This window comes from Sebastes umbrosus, chromosome 10, assembly GCF_015220745.1.
Source record: "Sebastes umbrosus isolate fSebUmb1 chromosome 10, fSebUmb1.pri, whole genome shotgun sequence".
Taxonomy (NCBI): domain Eukaryota; kingdom Metazoa; phylum Chordata; class Actinopteri; order Perciformes; family Sebastidae; genus Sebastes; species Sebastes umbrosus.
The window spans coordinates 13,061,952-13,081,547 of record NC_051278.1 but is presented as its reverse complement, the minus strand read 5'-3'; the positions used below and the strand labels follow the sequence as shown (position 1 = coordinate 13,081,547).

General features: G+C 41.0%; 1 protein-coding gene across 1 annotated transcript in view; it reads left to right on the top strand.

Annotated features, from left to right (window-relative positions):
• Positions 1 to 19,596, top strand: part of cdh23 (cadherin-related 23) — a 185,158-nt gene that overhangs the window by 102,076 nt on the left and 63,486 nt on the right. The window contains exons 15-16 of the mRNA XM_037781381.1: positions 4,874 to 5,023; positions 5,663 to 5,821. Coding sequence (XP_037637309.1) covers positions 4,874 to 5,023; positions 5,663 to 5,821 — 309 coding nt within the window. The remainder of the gene's footprint in view (positions 1 to 4,873; positions 5,024 to 5,662; positions 5,822 to 19,596) is intronic.

The following is a 19,596-nucleotide window of genomic DNA, read 5'->3' as shown; positions in this document are numbered from 1 at the left end:
AAACGTGTGTTTTGGATTTGTAACACAAGACAAATCGAGAGTGTTTCTAAAATCGGAGAGTGGCACAATAATCTTTTTATGACGATTATCTTGTTTTCATAATCGTTGGAAGCCGCAATTGTGATTGTAATTGTAATTTGATTAATTGCACAGCCCTAAACCAGGACCTTCAGTATTTGGATCAAGTAGCTTGCGAAAAATAAGGTGCGTCAGATTAAGTTGGCTACAGATGTTATTTTAAAGTCAACATTTAAGTAAATATAAGTATACCCAATGTTAAAGGACTCGGATTGGGGCCAGAAAAACTTTTAACAATTAATGAACGACCTGGCATTTGTAGGGACTGAAGAGGTACCTCAGAGACTAACAACTGGCAGTGACACAAGGCATCAATTTACATAGGAGTCTCATTTGCAAGACATTTTTCACTCTTGATTTGATCAGATAAGATCTTTCTACAAGGACAGCTCGATGTGAGTGGTGTGTATTTTGTGTTTTCATTTCTAGGTTTAGATTTATCCTCTTTATAAATGCAGCTTCCAAAAAGAACATCAGCCACTCTATGAAACTACTTGCATAGCAGCAATGCGCGTGTGCGTGTGTGTGTGTGTGTGTGTGTGCGTGTGGACTGTCAGCAGCCGTGTACAACAGCACGCTTTAGTGTGCTTTAGCGTGTCCGCCACTTTCCATTAGTTGTATCTATCAACCTACTGTGGTGACACACAGTCACACACACTCAGACACCGACAACACTTTTTCACTTTACGCTTGCTCTGCTACTCTCCCTCACTTTCTCTCTCTCCCTCTCTCACATTTGCACATGCTCGCTCACACCAGCGCATTGGACTCGACTACAATTTAATTTGCTCTGGAAGAGATGGGATAGAGCATCAAATTATACCTAACGAGGAAAATCAATCACCTAGGGTGCAGATAAGCCGAAAGCTAGTCAACTCTGATTGATTCAGGCACAGCAGCCGCCAGGGTGGAATTTGACAGATAACTGCAAGTCAAGTGGATAGAGAAAAAGGTGGAGAAGAGTAAAGAGAGACAGACTTGAGGAGAGGAGAGGAGAGGAAAGAAGGAACTCTAAGAAAAATAGTTGAAGAGAAAGTAGCCTGCAATGGAGCAAAACCAGAAGTCTGAATAATTGGAGGAGAGCAGGAAGAAACAGAGAGAACGGCAGACAGGAGAGAAAGGAAGCACTTGGAGGAGAGATAGCAGGAGTATTTAGCAGCGAGTCTGTTTATTCATTCCAAGGATGGTGTGTTGTAATGACGAGACAGAGAGGGGAGCACAGCGAGTGTGTTGCTGCACTCAGGTGGGCTGACGACCCAGACACCTGGCATGTGATAAGAAGTCCCTCTGGAGGTTACCGCCTAACGCTGTACCACCACCAAGAGCAGCACTCAGTCTGGGGAAGGAACCAGACGCTTAACATTACAGCATCTCCAAGCTCAGATTGCTCACCACAAATTGGGGAATAGCTATGGTAATTCTGGGATGGCTTTTACCAGATTCACCATAAATGCTACCTTAGAAAGCGCTCCTTCAGAACCAGTCCATTAGCAGCCACAGCTAACTGCGTATTCATCATAACATAATGAAACAAAATACTCACTCACGCCCCAAGTCTCCAGTACACAATTTGAGAGTATAACTTGATTTATCATTTTTGACTTTGGGCGTTTTCACAACCCATTTATTCCATTTTAACTGAATTCTGGTGCGGTTCGTTTGGGCAGTTGTGAACGCAGTAATCGTACTCTGGTGCGGACCAAAACAATCGGTCCGAGATCGCTTGTGAGAGGCGGTCTCCAAAATTCAAGCTGCCTGCGCGGGCATTTGTTGAGATGGACACAGGTAAACGATAGGTTAACATGAGTGGGAGAGAACTGACCTGGACTTCTGCAGAAATCCGATGTTTGCTTGACATCTGGGCCAAAGAGAACAGTATGCTAAATAAAGTCAGCAAAAACAATGACGTTTATAAAGTCAGAAACTGGAGGAGAAGGGATTTGTGCACAGTCGATCAGTGCTGAGTTAAAGTGAAAAAACTTCGAAAGCATCAAAGTCCGCGATTCCGTGTATAGAAGTGGCAGCTCTCAAGATGAAAAAGATAAATTTGCTCCTTTGCACACGCCCTTCAGCAACTTATTTTTTTTATTTGTTCCGCTTTCATTTGTGCACTGTGAAACCGAACCAAACTAAATAGAAAACGAACCAAAAGTATCAATTTCACTCTGATTCGGACTAGCCAAACAGACTACGGCTTGTGAAAGCGCCTTTAGAAATAGCCTGCGTTACATACATCCATTCCAAGGAGTAAAATCTATGAGACATTTTTTGTCTTGCAGTTTTGTATTGCTGTTTTGATCCTCTAAACCTGCATGTCAGTGCCGATACACACACTCGTTCACACTCCGCTACACCTGTGCTTTAATCTCGCTTTTTCCAAGTGTGAGGGATTATAGGCAGACATTTCATTTCTTAGACTATGACACAAGTGGTAGTTACCTCTCTCTCTGTCTGTCGCTCCTTTCATATCCTCTTCTGCTCGGTTAGCATCTATAAAACTTTTGCTGCTGGAACTTGTCACTAAACTTTGTGGCAGTCGCGTCTGACAGGGTGCTTTTATTGGGGGCTTCTAAAGGCAGAAGCAAATGGACGGGCAATTACGTTTATGGGCAGTTTGAGGTGACATCCCTGCATATTGGATGGTCTTTTAAATAGGAGTCATCAGCCACAATGGTTCTCCCAGAGATGAAAACAAAAACAAGGGGGCTATTTCAACCGCCAGCATAATGCCAATCGACCACCGCACCCGTCTTCCTCTGTCTGCCACAATGGCTACATGATTGGCCGCCCTGCAGCTTTATATATCAAGACAGGAGGGATCTAGAGAGGATTTTTCCCCGCTCACAGCCACTGGCTTCTCAAGGCTGTGATGTAATTTTAACACTGACTTTGTTTATATTCAACCACAATGCCTTTGCACTTATGGATTTATCTCAGAAAGAGAAGAGAAAGATGAAGTTTATAGGTCTTTTTTAGAGTGTATTTTCATATAACCACTAATCAAATGATACTAACCTTGTCATACAGAACATAGTATTTCTAAATCCGACTCAATGCTCATATACAGTGGTGGAAAGGGTATTTACTCAAGTACTGTACTTAAGTAAAATTTTGAGGTACTTGTACTTTACTTGAGGATTTCCATTTTCTGCTACTTTATACTTCTACTCCACTACATTTCAGTGGGAAATATTGTACTTTTTACTTTACTACATTTATTTTACAGCTGTAGTTACTTGTTACTTTGATTTCACAACGAAAACATATGATGAACTTATTAAATATGATGCATTGTTATATATCAAAGGCCCACATCCCTGGGAGAGCCCCTGAAGAAACCAAACCCAGACGTGTATCTGTATTGAGGTAGATAGTCATGGTTATCATCAGGGATCACATCATATCCTCGTTTTCTCTCATTAAACACACACTATGATGATTAAAGCTCATGGTTTCAACCTCATGCATGGGGATTTACTCCATGTTGCACTCAAATGGCCATTTACATAATGTGTAACAGTGCAGGCTTTATGTAGTGGAGATGAAGAAGAATGCAGAGACAAGATGAACTTGTGGTTATGGACTATGATTTGATTATTATGTCTGTTGTACAGTCTAACCATGTCATATCTATTTTATCATGGTTTTTGTTACTGGCTGCCTCCTTTTCCTGCAAAGCACAGCTCTCTGGGTCAAATGTGTAATGGACCCTGAAACAATTTGAGGGTTACTGTTAACAGCTTTTTTACCAGCAAATTTCATGCAGCAATAGGAACCGGCTCTTTATAATTGTTGAAGAGTAAACCTTTTTAATGCAGCAACAAATTGGTCAAAATTGAAACGGGAATTCAAATTCCAGTATATAATGTATATAGTATATACATATAGAATTGAATTGAATAGATCGGCCGCATTGTCGCCGATACCCGATCCAGCTATTTGAGTCAGTATATGTCCGATATCTGATCGGTGCATGTCTAGTAATCCCTAGCCAACTTTGTGATTAAAAGACAACCCGCTCTACCTCCTGAGCCACAACCGCCCCAATGCCTCAGGATGTGATAAGGTGTGACAAATGTAGATACTGTTCTGAGTTATTTAGGTATTTACCTCGTACAGTTATCTTGCCTCTTAGCATCAGTGTACAACAGCACGCTTTAGTGTGTCCGTCACCTTCCATTAGTTGGATATATCAACGTACTGTGGTGACACACAGTCACATACACTCAGGCACCAACACACACAGAACTTAAACATGTTTTCATTGTACGCTTTCTCTGCCACTCTGTCTCTCTCCCTCCCTCACATGTGCACATCTCTCTAAAATAAATAGAAGCTTCTCTCATATGATCAGTTTATACTATCAGACTATAGGAGGAGCAGAGTAGCCTGACCTTTTATCTCTTATTACTGGTTGCTTATGAAATGTGTGATTATTATTCTACTGTCGCTGTCAATGTAAATAATTGTGGGTTATACAATTTTCTAGACGCTTGAAATGTAAAAAAAAAAAAAAAGTGTTTATGTTATATTTTGGTGGGAATCAGGGTTTCTGTGAATCTTCAGTTCTGCCTTTCAGTATATGTATACAGTATCTGTAAATTTAATATAAATTGTATCTTTTGTCCAATAATTATTCATAAAAACTCAATAGATATACCGTAGCATAGATTTTATCATCTGCATTCTTCACTAGTAGAGTATATTGTATATCACCTGCCCTCGCTCTCTCTCAACAACCCCCTTTTTCTCTCTGTTTTTCTGTACTCGCCTTTCTCTTATGCTTTTATGGCAGGGGGTGAACAGCATGTTTCAGGTGTTTCTGACAGGAAACAATTCAGAGTACTTCACCATCTCCCCCACGGCGGTGCAGGGGCGTGCCGACATCAGGATGAGGGTGGCCATGCCGCTGGATTTCGAACACATTCGCAGCTTCAGCTTCTCAGTGAGTTTGAAACTTTAAACTACATAAGAGAGTGAATGCTTGGAAAAGAATCATACAGTTTGAAAGAATAAAGCACTAGCTGACATTTCTAAAGAAGTAGGATGCTTACATAGAAATGTTCAAACATTGTAAATGTCCAACAGAACAGTTTTATAAAGAGATACAAAGTGGAATAAGAGAGACAGTCTTCTTTTGATGACCAAGCATTGAGGAGACAAAGCGCCTCCATTGTCCTTCTGTTTGACTGCCCTTGAAGGAACTCTGGACCAAGACTGAGTGTAGCTTCATTATGTTGTTTTGCAACTTGTATTTATTTGATTGGACACTGAGGCCATATCACTTTCTCAACACTGCAGACTTGTTTGAACAGTGAAATTGGTATTTCGTTACCTCAAATTACCCCTGAGTGGTTTACAGAAGGTGCCCTGCTCTTTGTATAATTAAAAATGTCCAAATCCAAGTCAGTTGTTTACAACAGTGACTTCTTTGGCATATTAGCAAATTCTGATTTTATTTTTTCTAGAATGCCACCTAAAAATGTGAAATATTTTAAATAGATAACCAATGTTAAACCCGTTTCTTCTTTAACTGCATTGTTAAATTCTAAGGCTATATTTACGCCTTGTTGTCTCTCCTCAGCTTTATGCCAATGAGTCCATGTCCGACCATGTGGGTTTCGCTCGAATCTTTATTGAGCTAATCAATGAGAATGACAACCGGCCCATCTTCAGCAGACCGCTGTACAACATCAGCCTCCCTGAAAACACCCCCCCTGGCACCTCGCTGCTACGTATCCTGGTGAGTATCTGAAGAAACCACTGCACAGCGTGTACTGTGCTGAGAATGTGTTAAATTAGTGTGATTTATTCCTGATGACAAATTTAACTAGAGTCCAAATAGATTACAATAAACCTGAGTGGTACTAGTAACTTTTATGGGGCTTGTTTTATTGGGAATGAAATCTTGGCTTGTTTGTTAACCCCATGTGACCCAGTACTCTCCTGAGACTTCACTGTGTGTGTTGTGATTTACGGTGACTCAAGCTAGGCTGCCTCAGACAAACGCACAAACAAACACAAATGAACGATCATGTTGGAAAGGCGTATTATAGACGTTAAAGACAATCTGCAGCTCAACTGTGGCTTGATCTTAAACACTGTTTTAATGTAATTATGCAAAAGCAGAATTGAATAATTACTGGCAAAACAATAGTGAGTTCCACTTAAAGGTTGAATTAACCACAACATCAAAAAGTCCTCATTTCGAGCTAAATTACTTATACAGTCATTTTTTCAAGTCCAGTAGTGTAATTGCTTGCTGTCAATGTAAGTCTAGAGCAGCCTATTTTCCTTGAAGCCCCCCGCAGTTGTATCGGAAAAGCTGAGGCCCCCTCCCCATATTTTCTGACGTCATCACCCTGAAAGAAATTACAAATCCTCAAATAAAAGCCTCAATTTGAATAAAGTGATTCAGTGTATAAAATTAGTTAGACTTTTTTTTAATAAATCAGCTTTCTTTAATGAATATAATATATCGTCAGTGCCTGTGTGTGTGTGTGTGTGTGTGTGTGTGTGGCGGGCGGGAGAGCAAACCGTTTTTGACCGCAGTGAAAATGTTGTTTTTGAATTCAAGCATATTTTTAGAGGCATATTTCGTTAGATAAAAACATGTTGTGAATTTTTGAAATGATACCATCAATATTTTTTATATTCATGTATAAATCTAATTTTGACAACCGTAGAGCAGACAAATCCTAGCGCACCCCCCTAAGGGAGTCCCGGACCCCAGGTTGGGAACCACAGGTCTAGAGAATCATTTGGGCAGGATTCAAATGATTACCCTCAAAGTGCTGCTTATAGCTCAGACATAAAGTTTCACATTCCATCCTTAAACTTATTTGCTAGTTGCATAAAATGATACAGCATTTCATAAATATCAGTTTAAACTGGATTACTGCTATCAGAGGATCTTAAAATGTCTTAACTGTTCATATGGGATTAATATTAGAGACGTCGATAATAATGTCAGGACCACCTCCATTAAAACTAATCCAATTAGAGCAGGGCTTAAGAATTATTTTCACAACTTATGTTGAATTATTCATTCCCTCCAGGGCTGTTATTATACCCTTTGTTTAGATTCCCACAGTTGAAGTGTCCTTGAGGCCACTCCACCTCATGTCCTCAGAGTACCACCATGCAGCAGAGCTCACCGACCAGCAGCCGCTACTTAAACCAGATCGGAAAAAAAAATCTCCGACCATCTCCCTATAATTCTACATTATTATTCATTACCAGTCATTCCTGGGACAAAACGCCCACAATCCACTAGATACAAGTGCAAAAAGCACAGTGTGAAAATCAATAGTTTTTATAGACTGGGTGCTCATGAAAGGGAGATTGCAGGGCAGTCTAATACCCGATAAGTCTGGCTGATGTTGGCCTCGTGCTGGAGCGTGCAGCCCGCCGTGCGATCCTGATTGCTGGCTGTGTAGAGAGTGAATGGGCTGTAAATAGAATGAGATGTGACGGCTCTCAGTGAGGACTGCACTGGCACGGATGGCAGCACTCGTATATATATACACTGTTTAGATGAGCGTTTCGATATTCTGACCTGCTCACACACACATGCACACACACCAGTGGCACCCTGATATGCCACTGGAGACAACACACACATGGAGATTAAACAGATGTTTCCCATACTCCACTTTTCTCTGAGGCTAAGAACGAGAAATAGACACACACACCCATATACTGTATAGGATATACACAACATTCTCAAGGTCAACACATGGCTAAAACCAGACATCCCATACGATTACCATTTACTATGTGTGTGTGTATTCAGTAATGTGTTTGAACAGACTTGTTTACTTATGTGGGTCTGTCATAATTTAGTTCATTAGTAATTTAGACAGCATGTTACAACGGTTGTAATCCATTGAGTGCAGTCTGATCAAACAAGCCACGGCTGCCTCACTCGTGTTTGTGTGAATGATGAGATATTTTTCTTGGAATGGACGCTGCATCCATGTAATGTATAAAATAAGTTATGAAGTGAAGCATAGAAAGAAGTTAGATCAATCAAAGTGCTGGTTCTCTGCCTCATATTGTTCAGGCAGAAGGGGAAGTGGAGAAATGTCCGTATTGTAAATGTGTATTTTAAAGTATAGAGTAGAGAAATGTAAAATGGCCTTGATTACACTTAGCCTTGTGCGAGAGCACTTTCCAACCCACTCCTGTGAGTCAGCACCAGGTAAAATAATATAATAACCTGTCCATCACTCCACAGGACAAATCATGTCGCTCGCCAACTGCACAAAAGCATTTTGAGTTGACGTGTTAATTGTGACAAAATTAATACATGAGGCCCCAAAAACTGGTTGTTATTACACAACCTGTATTACATCTGCACTTAACTCCAGCTCATTATATTCTGAACTTTATATTACAGCTCTCTGTTCCTGTGCTTTTAAGTGTCATTTGATTTGCGTGCACATTTTTTTTCTGACTCTCTGTGCACCTGTCTCACTCAATCTCTTCCAGCAGTTCAAACTGTCTGCTTGTTTAAGTGCAGTGAACAACTCAAGGCATTACAATATAACCAGATTGTTAGGCTGAGACTTGCCTCTCGGTGCTCTCTGTCAGATGGCTGTGAGGTGCAACAGATGGTGGCCAAATTATGTTTTAGTACCAAAAGGGAGGACGACTCTTTCATTCTTAATCTCTCAAGGTGGCCTGGCCAGCCCTCCTCAATATACAGTAACACACAAACACACACACACCAATGAATGCATTAAAAGAGTAGTTAGACTTTTTGGGAAATATGCTTATTTCTTGCTGAGAGTTGGATTATAAGTATGATACCACTCACATCACTCTCATGTCTAGAGCCAGGAGCCGATAAGCTTATTCTAGCATAAAGACTGGAAGTGGGGGGGAGCAGCTAGACTCCAAAGCTCAAACATACACCCACTTGCAGCCATACTTGCCAAGGCTTCCCGATTTTCCCAGGAGACACACGTTTTTCATTGCCCTCTTCTGGTTTCCTCTTCGGGTCACGATTCTCCCATATTTCTCCAGATTTATGGGCAATTTTTACACCTTTTTCCCTTTTTGTTATCTCAACATGTTTCTGGCCCTGTACAGTGTGTATAAGCCCTACTGTTTCCACCCGGGAGGCAATAGAGTTACATGCCAGAGATTCACACAAGTTCACGCCAGGGGGGGCGAATTATTTAAGTTTCTTCCTGAGAATTAAAGGCCTATTGAAAATAAACATGCTTTTGCAGTGTACTTATTATTTTGTTATTTTCATTGTCTAAAAGTCACCAGAATGCAGGAAACAAAGTCTCTGAAACTCAAATTTTGTTCTGGTGGGGAGGACCCCCAGACTCCCCACTCTGGTTTCAAGGTTTGCAAGTATGTCTGCACCTCTAAAGCTTATAAAGTAACACTTTAACCTCACGGTTATGACAAGGTTCTAGTAAGTCACTGCAACCGGCCAAGAAATAGCTAGAACTCCCTGTAAAACCATCAACTTGTGTTTTTACATTTTGGTTTTATGTTAATGAGAGAGCTTTAGAGGTGCTGGTACAGCAGGAGGATTTCCTTTTACCATTGGACAGAGCCAAGCTGTTTCTCTCTGCTTACAATCGTTATGTTAAACTAAGCTAATTGCCTGCTGACTCTAGCTTTGTATTGAGCGTACGGAGTGGTATCAATCCTCTCATTAACTCTAACTGAAGAAAGCAAATAAGTGATTTCCCCAAATGTCAAACTATTCTTTTAAATGTGTGTTTGAGGTAACCTTTGTAACTGTTGTGAATATGTGTAGGCCAAAATATTGTAATACAAACTACATCTTTTATGATTTTTAAGCAAAGTGTTTTTGCATTAAGAATAGCTTGTCAGCAGCCTACCGATTACATTGCTGATGACAATGATGAGCAGCCAAGGTCAAAAGCGTGAAATAACAACGCAGTTCTTGCTTTAGCTGTGTCTTTTGTACACCATGTAGTCTGTACTGACTGCAATAGAAATGCATCCCCGTAAATATGTTACGCTCAGAGCTAGTGACATAGGATAAAAAGTGAGAAAGACTGCTTATGGCGAGCAGGAGGGGAGGTGGATGGGTCCAGCTAACATACAAAACTGGTGTTCCAGATGGGTGTTTTGTTTTGTGACGCTTGTGATGTGTTTCTCGTACTTATGTTACGTTGTTTCTGTACGTATTTTACTGAGGTTTCATATTTATTTTAAGGCCAATCAAGACATTCTTCCTAAACCGAAGTGAGTGGTTTTGTTGCCCCCTGCTGGTAGGCTACTGCACCTTCATACATGCGTGTAATATTCACACCTCAACGAGGCAAAACGCGACACTGACACGCTATCGTCTGGTAGACAGACGGGTCTATTACACGCTTTGGCGTGATATCGGGTTTTGATGAGACAATATTATCATGGCCTATTTGTTTGTACATTGCTGCATTCACGAACGTCCTTCACATCACAACTTGATTTCAGAACATTTTCAGTGATGAAGATTCATTCATGTACCCAAAGGTCACGTGACTGAAGTGCAAACAAATGAGTAAACAATTTGTAAGGCCAGCAGAGAGGATCATCAAATGTAGTTGTATCCCCTGCTATTATATTAACTGTGATTAGTTTCTGTCACAGTGAAGTATTTTCAAGAGCATCGCTGTTTCCTGAGCATTGTGCAGTACAGTATAGGAATAACGTGGTGAAGGTGGTTTGTAGGTAAAGAGGGTGGGGCGTGGATGATGTTTATATAATACTTTATACCTATGCTAATTGAAATTATGCATGTTGGTTCCCAGTTGTTTTAAAAAAGTGCCAAGCAGGCGACCTGATGTAATTGAAATGCTTTGTTTGGGTTAATATTCATAGCTCATCTGATCAGAGCTTATGTACAATGTTAGTCGATGCATTACTCCGTGCCCGCTGCTGCATCCCTGTGGACACTTTTGCTTAACATAGGAGTACACACACATACACACACAGAGGCTGTTTAATATTTATGGTCTGCAGCATTACTTATCATTATAAATATTTATTGTGATTTACTCTTTTGTCCGGGTCCTTTTCTCTCTCTCTCTCTTTCGGTCTCTTCCTCCCTCTCCCCGGAGACTTTCGACATCAGCAGCTGCTCGTATCAGTGGAATCACTCTGATTTTCTCTCCTTGGGTTTCAGAGGAGAATTTGCCTTTTTTCATTTCTTATTTATTGTATGCCCTCAGTTATCGTTGTTTTCCACTTTCTCTGTTTTACCATTAGATTGCTAATGGTTTTCAGGTGTTGCATTGATTCACTCTGCGGTTTCCTGTCTGTTTCTGCACTCTGTAGCTCTTTCTAACCCATCAGGCTCTACCTTAGAGACTATTTGAAGAGGATATATGTAGGTCTGATATGCATATAGAAGTACGGTTTACCTGCACCGTCCCTCCTTCTCATAGTTGGTCTTGCTTCTATAAAATATATCAGATGCAACATTCTTCTTGGATTAGTGTCTTCTACCAATGCCATGCTGTGTGTTTTATGAGCTCTGTGCAGATGTTGTATGTTTTAGAGCTAAGGCACAATGATAAATGCTTCTAGCAGAAGGTTATAAATTACAGAGTGGAGGATGTTTCGCTATCGCCACTGTTTAGACAGGCCTTTATGGGGTAATAGTCACAACAGTAATTATAATTCATTATTGTAATGAAAGGAGTGAGGCCCGGCTCGCTGCTGCATGTGGTAGCTCACACAGCGTCACCGTTAATTATGGGGCGCTTATCATGGGTGTTCTGACATTGTGAGACGGGGTGTGAATGGGTGTGCAGGGCTGAGGACAAACAGACGGGAGCTGAAAAGTCTGAACTTTCCCAGAGTTGGTTCACTATCGCTGCTCTAGAGCGGTGCGATAGCAAAATTAGATGAAAAGGGAGTTTGGGGAGTGTAGTGGAGCTAAAGATTGGTCTCCATCGGTTCATTTGTTTGGTCAAGTGTTAATCCTTTCATCCATTTCATTCAGACAATAATGATAAATGAAAAAAAAAACACTTCAGCACTGTGTGTGCAACATTTTAAAAGGGCTGCAGCTAATGGTTGTTTTCCTTATCAATTAATCTGCAGATTATTTTTGCAGTTAATGGATGAATTGTTTGGTCCATAAAATGTCTGAAATTGGCCATTGCTAGTTCCTAAAGCCCAAGATGACGTCTTCAAATTGCTTGTTTTGTCTTACCAGCCGAAAAATCCTAAAATTTTCAGTTAACATTGATATAAAACACAGAAAATCATCACCGTTTAGAAGCTAAAATCAAGGAATTTTGATGATGATGTAGGATGGATGGATTAAGGATCCAAAGGGAGGGATGAAGGGATGGGGAAATAAAGGGTGAGGGATGAAGGGATGAGGGTAAAGGCATGGAGGGATGAGGGGAGGAATCAGGGTCGTGGACGGATAGAAGGAGTAGAGCGAAGTTGGACCTGTGTCAGATGTGGAAATTGTGTCAAATGGGAAGTGAAGGGGTCAGGTGTGCTTTAATACTTTTGTGCAGAAATGGGATGTGCTTAAAGGTATAATATGTGACCATTGTCAGTTGGTGTTTGTAAACACACAGCATTCAAAGTTGGCCCCTCCTCCTCAGCTCAACGAACCGAAAGGGAGTGAGAGAGCAGCGATGGTCAGGTGACCTATAGAGTGAATGAAGAGAGGGAGCGGCGTTAGTGAGAACAAAGCAGTGAATCACAGAAATAAAACGTTATGTGCTGATTGTTTCACGGTGGTTACGTTCTGCAACACAAATAAACACGACCACAACTGTGCATAACTCTGCACAACCCTGCAGGAAAGTGCAGAGTTGCAGGATTTTGAATGAATGCAGCCAAAGGGCAGGCTTCTGTTCGCTGTGTTTGTGGCTCAGCGCTGCTCTCGGTCAAGGGGGACACTGTCTGGAGCACATCCACATAAGAACACATAAGACCTGAGCAGGCTGCACTCCCTGGATGAATGACCTGAAAGCCACACTTGAGTAAAAGTACAGATATCTAACCAGAAAATTACTTAAGTAGAAGTTAAAGTCGCCTTAGAATGTTAGTTGAGTAAAAGTCTTAAAGTATCTGATATTTAAGTAAAGTACAGACACTACCAAAGTACTGTAACAAAGTATTTTTACTTACATTACATGTCTTTCAATCTTTATATTGTTTTTTTAGGAAATTCCTACATATTATACCTTTCAGGTGTGGTCTTTGTTCCCCGACATAGTTATTAAACTTCATTTGTGTAATTTCTTAACCTCAGCCTTGCTGACTATAGATACGAACATCCACACATGCTTGCATTGTCCTCTCCCTAGTATTCAGTGTGTCTCTGTAGTAAACTCTTCACTCTTTATCATTCTCTACATCCTCCCTATGCTTGTGCTAATCTCATTGCTTCATCATTGAGGACAGAGACAGAGAAAGAGAGGGGGAGGACCAAGGCCTGAAGCTGCATTAAGCATTTTCACTGGCAGCTCAACCTCTATCTCCAGCTTATGCCCACAATACAGGCCTCTCTCTCTCTCTTTTCCCCCAGTGTTTTTTTCCAGTGGTTCACATGTGGTTGCAATCATTATATAGTGGCTGTGCTTTATCTTGCAAGCTGTCACAGTGTGCTGCGAAGACATCCACTTTATTGGACTCTTCTTTTACAAAAGTATACATTGTTAAAAAAGTGTTAAAAGTTGTATCTCTTTCTCTCGCTCTCTGTGTCTGGCTGTTATCAGGGTGGTCAGGAGATAATAGAAACAGGCTGTTCAATCCTGTCGGCAGGCAACAGTCGCTGTGAGCACCCCCACCTGCTCGTTAATGGTTTAGAGAAATAAAGCAGTCGTAAACGTACGCTCGCCATCGCCATTACACTAAAGTGTCCGCAGTAAAAACACACACAGCTCCCATCAACCCCCGCAGGTGCACTAGGTCACAGCTGGGGGACTGGCGAGAGATGCGCTTGCTCCTCGTTTGATCCAAGTAGCTCAGGGATTTTGCATCTTGTCTCTGCTAAAGAGCTTTGCGTCATTTCACACAGCTTCAGCTGTACGTTCATGTGTGCATTATGGAAATGAAGGGGGAATATATTAATTCACTCATTAGTTTAGTTGAGTGAGTAGCTGTTCAGGGCATGTGATCATTAATTGGACACATCTCCGAATAGCCTCAGCGTGGTGTCAGAGTTTCTGTGCTTTTCGCAGGGTGCTGCTTTGCTCGGAGTCGTCCCCTCTAATGTTGATCAGAGATAGAAACAGGCGCTGCACAGTCCGATGGCCATTTGTGTGAGACCAAGACGTTTAGGGAAGGCCAAGTTAAATTCATCTTTCATTCACGTCTTCCTTTCAGTCATGCCTTTAGTTGTATTGTGATCAGACATATAATACATTCGACTTGTCCTCTGTCACACTTTTTGATACTATTTTTCAAAACCGATGAATGCAAAATGCAATCATTTAAATACTCTCGTCTTATACTCAGGCAAAAATATTGTTTTTCATGCACTGGTCAATTGTCTTCTTTCAGACTAGTGGAAAGAAAACATCCAAAATACATATTTCGATGTTTATTTTACTACTTTTTCTATTTTCATCTGTAGATTTCCCCTAAATTTACCAAAAGTTAGCATCAGAGAATGTTTCATTTGCATATTTAAACATGACATTTCAGAAAACTTGTAATACAAAAAAAAAAAACAATTGTCTTAATGTAAGTGATCAGCTGGGGAAGTTTCATGGTGATATCAATTAGTTAAAATGTTTTACCCTATTGTCCAGTTGTGTCTTTCAAAATGTAGTGAATTTTACAATATGTATCTTTAAGACCGTTTTTCTCAAAATTAGTTTTTTCTTCTCAGTAGCACTTACATAACTTTCCAGTTTCATTCCTATCTATATTCTGAAGGTTTTTACTGAGGGGTTTGTTCATATATCATTCATAGCCTGATTTACATTTACATTTTATTCCTAAAAACATGGCGGGATTTATGCAAATGAGCACATATTTGATCAACTGGGGACGTTTCACGGCGATATCTATTAGTTACATTTTTTTACCCTATTTTTTCAAGTCAGCCTTAAACAATATGCATACCCACATCTACACTGAAATATGTTTTTGTTTGCTGTAATTGTTACTCCACTCCATACTGGCAGTAAATGGAAGAGACAAAATACACAATCCTCATTCTTTGTAAAAAAAAAAATGCATTTTAAAGTCCAGCCAAAGCTAATATGAGACTCCAGCAATTTTAGTTGGACAAATTTAGTGGGTATCTTACAAAGTTAGTGTTTTTAGTGCAAAATTAAAAATACTAGAGACTGAAAAGAGAAGATACCCACTTGATTTGAATAACTCTGCGGAAACCTCTGCTGTACATTAGCTTTAGTTTCTAAAGCATTTTGCACAGAACAAGGTCTGTGGATTTGTACTATGAAATTGTGTCAAGAAGGGACGTCTTTGCGGCCAGTATAGACAATAGGAACAATTACAGTGACCAAATATAATAATGTAATTAATGTACATACAGGTATGTGAGAATTTTAAGACAGACTTGAGAAATGTCACCTACTGTACGACACAGCTATTCTCACTGCTTTTGCACATTTTTTACTGATGATTATCGAGCAGACATGATTTGAAGGAAATGATTCACTCAAGTGCTGATGTGTGATTCCCGTGGTGCCTGTGAGTGCAGCGGGAGCAACAAACTTCCACTCTGCTGATCCACAGGCACCTAATTTTGCTGAGATGATGTAGTGCTTAAATACGCAGAAGTGGGCGGCATGGGATGTGTCGTATGATCAAGATTCTGCACTGTGCGTCTCACTCACACATACAGCACAATATGCAAAGTGTTAACACGAAGGGGCGCTCATTTAAAAGTAACTGTATCCCACTTGTGTTGCATTTGTGAAGATTGATCTATGATCTTGTCATGGATACAGATAATATGAGTAAGTCAGACAGAGAGCCTTTAAAGTAGCCCGATTGAGTGGAACTATCCAGAGCTGAGGAAGATAACCTGACAACCGTGTCCTCATCATTGTCTCCCCCACAATGATTGTCAGAAACTGGACATCTTCACTGTGCTGCTGATGGTGGTGTGTGTGTGCCTGTGTGGGTGTATGTTTGTTATCTGTTCTTTGTGATTGTGTTTAGGTGTGCAACACTGAGACAGAGGAGGTTGTCTGTGTTTGGACTGGGGGTCATCTCTATTTTGACAGCAGGCTTTGACAGCCAGTAATTGGTTTCCTTTTCCATGCCTCTCAAAGCTTCTGCAGAAAAAGCAATTTTAGGAGCCAATCAATTCAAATTCCAGCTCACTCACGATAGAAAAGCCTGTGCAGCTTTAACCTCGCTCGCTGTCCGTGAGATAGCTGGGATGATAATCTGCTCCTGTGTCCCCTCCAACCCAACCCAGTTTACACACACACACACACTGTCTTTCTGTCGCTCATGAGGGGACGCTCTCATTTCCGCCTTTTCTTGAAAGCAATAGAGTGTGATAATAGGAGTTTATACTGTAAATGCATATTTACCCCAAGACTGAATGAACCTGGAACCACCAAGCATCTCTGTCCACGTCCAACGTCCAATCATCGCACACATACTGTCACACTTGCATTAACAGGCATGCAGACACACAAATGAGCGCACTGGTACACAGGTACACCCAAATACATACCGACACACACACACACACACACACAGTGTTTGCCTGCTGGCTTCGCCTCTCTGAAGGGAAGAAACACATCATTTAACCAAACTGGTCAACTGAGAACTAATTTCTCTTTTGTAGTTACTGCCTGAGGACCCGAGGGTTTGCAGAGTTTATATTGGCAATCAGCAGCGCTCTGACTCTTTGTGCAGAAACTCTTAGAAACAACTTAGTCTGGATTTTGATCAGAACGCTGACTCTGATACCTCAGTGAGCTGCTCTTTAGCACGGGGCAGATTTTCATCACTGCAGTCTGGGCCCAGTATTCATCTACAACATAGACTGCCATTGTATTATCCAGAGGTGGAGGAAGTGTTCAGATCATTTACTCAAGTAAAAGTACTAACACACTGTAAAAATAGTCCGTCCTGAATTGAAAAATTTAAATTAAAAGCAGGATTTTACTGTTATAGTTGGTTGAGGTGGAGTTAATGTTTAACTGTTTTGTATAGGATAGTAACTAATGATTATTTTCATTATTGATCAATCTGCTGGTTTACTTTTTGATTAATAGATTGAGCGTTTGGTTTGTAAAAATTCTTAAAATAGTGAGAAATGCTGTCACAATTACCCAGACCAAACCAGTCCAAACCTCAAAATAAGTAAAAATAAATTAAAATCATTAAAATAATTCAAAGGAAATGCAGCAAAACTTCACATTTGAGAAGCTGGAACCATGAAATGTTTTTGCATGAAAAATTACTGTATTATCGCTTGTCATAGTAGTTGCAGATTAGTTTTCTGTCAGTTGACTAATTGATTAATGGACTAATAAATTCAGCTGTACTTGTCTTAGCTATTGGGTAGTTTAGTTCATAACATATACAGAACATCATATTTTATAAGCTTTTTTTATATGTTTTGTATGAACAAATCTTAATTTGTAAAGTAGCTAGTAACTAAAGCTGTCAAATAATTGTAGTGAAGTAAAAAGTACAACATTTCCCTCTGACATGTAGTGGAGTAGAAGTAGAAAGAAGCATGAAAACAAAATACTCAAGTACAAGTAACTCAAATTTGTACTTATATACAGTACTTATGTACTAATATACTTAAATACATTCCACCACTGGTATCATCTCTGTGCATCTTAACTGTAAGAGAACAGGTAATCAACCAACAGGGTTTTGCATCATCTGGCATTGTGCATCCTCCATACAGATTTTGGGTATTGTAACTTTTTTCAGAGATGTGGAGGGGTTCCTAAAAAGAGATGTTTTATGAATCCATTCGCATTACTTACTTGGCGTGAAAACTATTTATCCCAGTGAACCGTCGCGGTACTTCAAATGCTTGTTGTAATTGTCAGTGAGGTTATTAGACACATTTGTTCGGCACATTGCCCGGCTTTATTTCCATGTCCTTTTTTACCTCATTAAATCGAGCACTCACACTCTCCCTGTGCACCCCACCTCGCCAACTTTTCCATCACCTCCAATTCCCCAACCAAAGAAAGTTTAAGCTACCATGGCGATGAGGAGCAAATGCATAATACCCTGGTGTAAACGATTCGGGCCCATGGTGTTAAGTTACTGCAAATCCCTGCACAAGCCAATCTCTACCATCCATCTGCTGCGGGACTTCTGCGTCTAAAGTTGAAAGTCTTTGGCAAGCAGTTGGCAAAGTGACCGGGCCGTACTGTCATGGTGATTGTTTGGTGGGAGATAGGGAGCGAGTCGGTGAATGATGGGTGGGGGGCTATCGTCTCTCTCTCTCTCTCTCTTTATTTCTCTCTCTCCGTGTCTCTCTCTTCCTCTCTGTCTGTCGTCATGGCGAGATGGGCTCGGCCCCAGAAGCAGCGGCAGTATTAGCTCCCAGGCTGAGCCTGGCTCCTGTCACCGCCTCGATAGCTGTCACGCTAACACCCCCACCGCTATCATTGGAGCACTTATGGGCCTGTCACTCACCTGGGAGAGAGGGAGCAAAGGGGGGAGGGAGGGAGGCATCGAGGGGAGAGTGTGCTAAGGGAGATATGTAGAGGAGAGGGGAGACAGTGGAGATGGAGGAGGAGCTCGGGATGCAGGGAGGAAAGCGAGGTAAAGACAGAAAGAAAAAGATAAAGGAGGAGGGGGAGGGGATGGATAGGTAGGAATGCAAAAAGAGTGGGGGAGAAGCAGTCGAGTGGCATTAAATGATGAGGTCATCGAGACATGACAGATGAAAACTCAAAGGTTAATATAAGAACCTGACTGGAGTCCCAAACACCTCACATGTATTTAGCGTCCCACTTTCCAGTCGTTCAGCAAGATGTGCTTCGGTGCACTTGACAACAAAGCGAGGGCCATTTGGACATTAAAAAAGAACCATCGATTCGCCATCCGGGACGATGCAGTGGAGGCTCTCTGTGAAATTACGGGCTTGAGCTAAACAGCATGGTGTAATTTTTAGAAGGAGAAAAAACACATTGATAGCTGCAGCCGTTGTTCCATCTGTGAGAGGCGTCATCGATGGGCGCTCACAGACGCACACACACATAACCATAAATGCATTCAATTTAAAATGCACAGATATTTCCTAACACAGTCAAATGTGCACACATACATCCACATTCACGGCCAAAAAAAGAGCATCACCTGACACACATTTTGGCCCATTTACTGCTCTCATATCAGACTTTTATCATTCAACGCACATAAACACACACACACTCTCTCACAAACATTGAAGTGTATAAGTCACAGCCACATGCAAACATTCATATACCCCTACACACACACACATACACAGTACTACATAATAAGGTCGGTATCAGGGCATCAGTGAATCACAGTGACCAACATCGTGGTTGACGGAGCAGGCTGCAGACACGT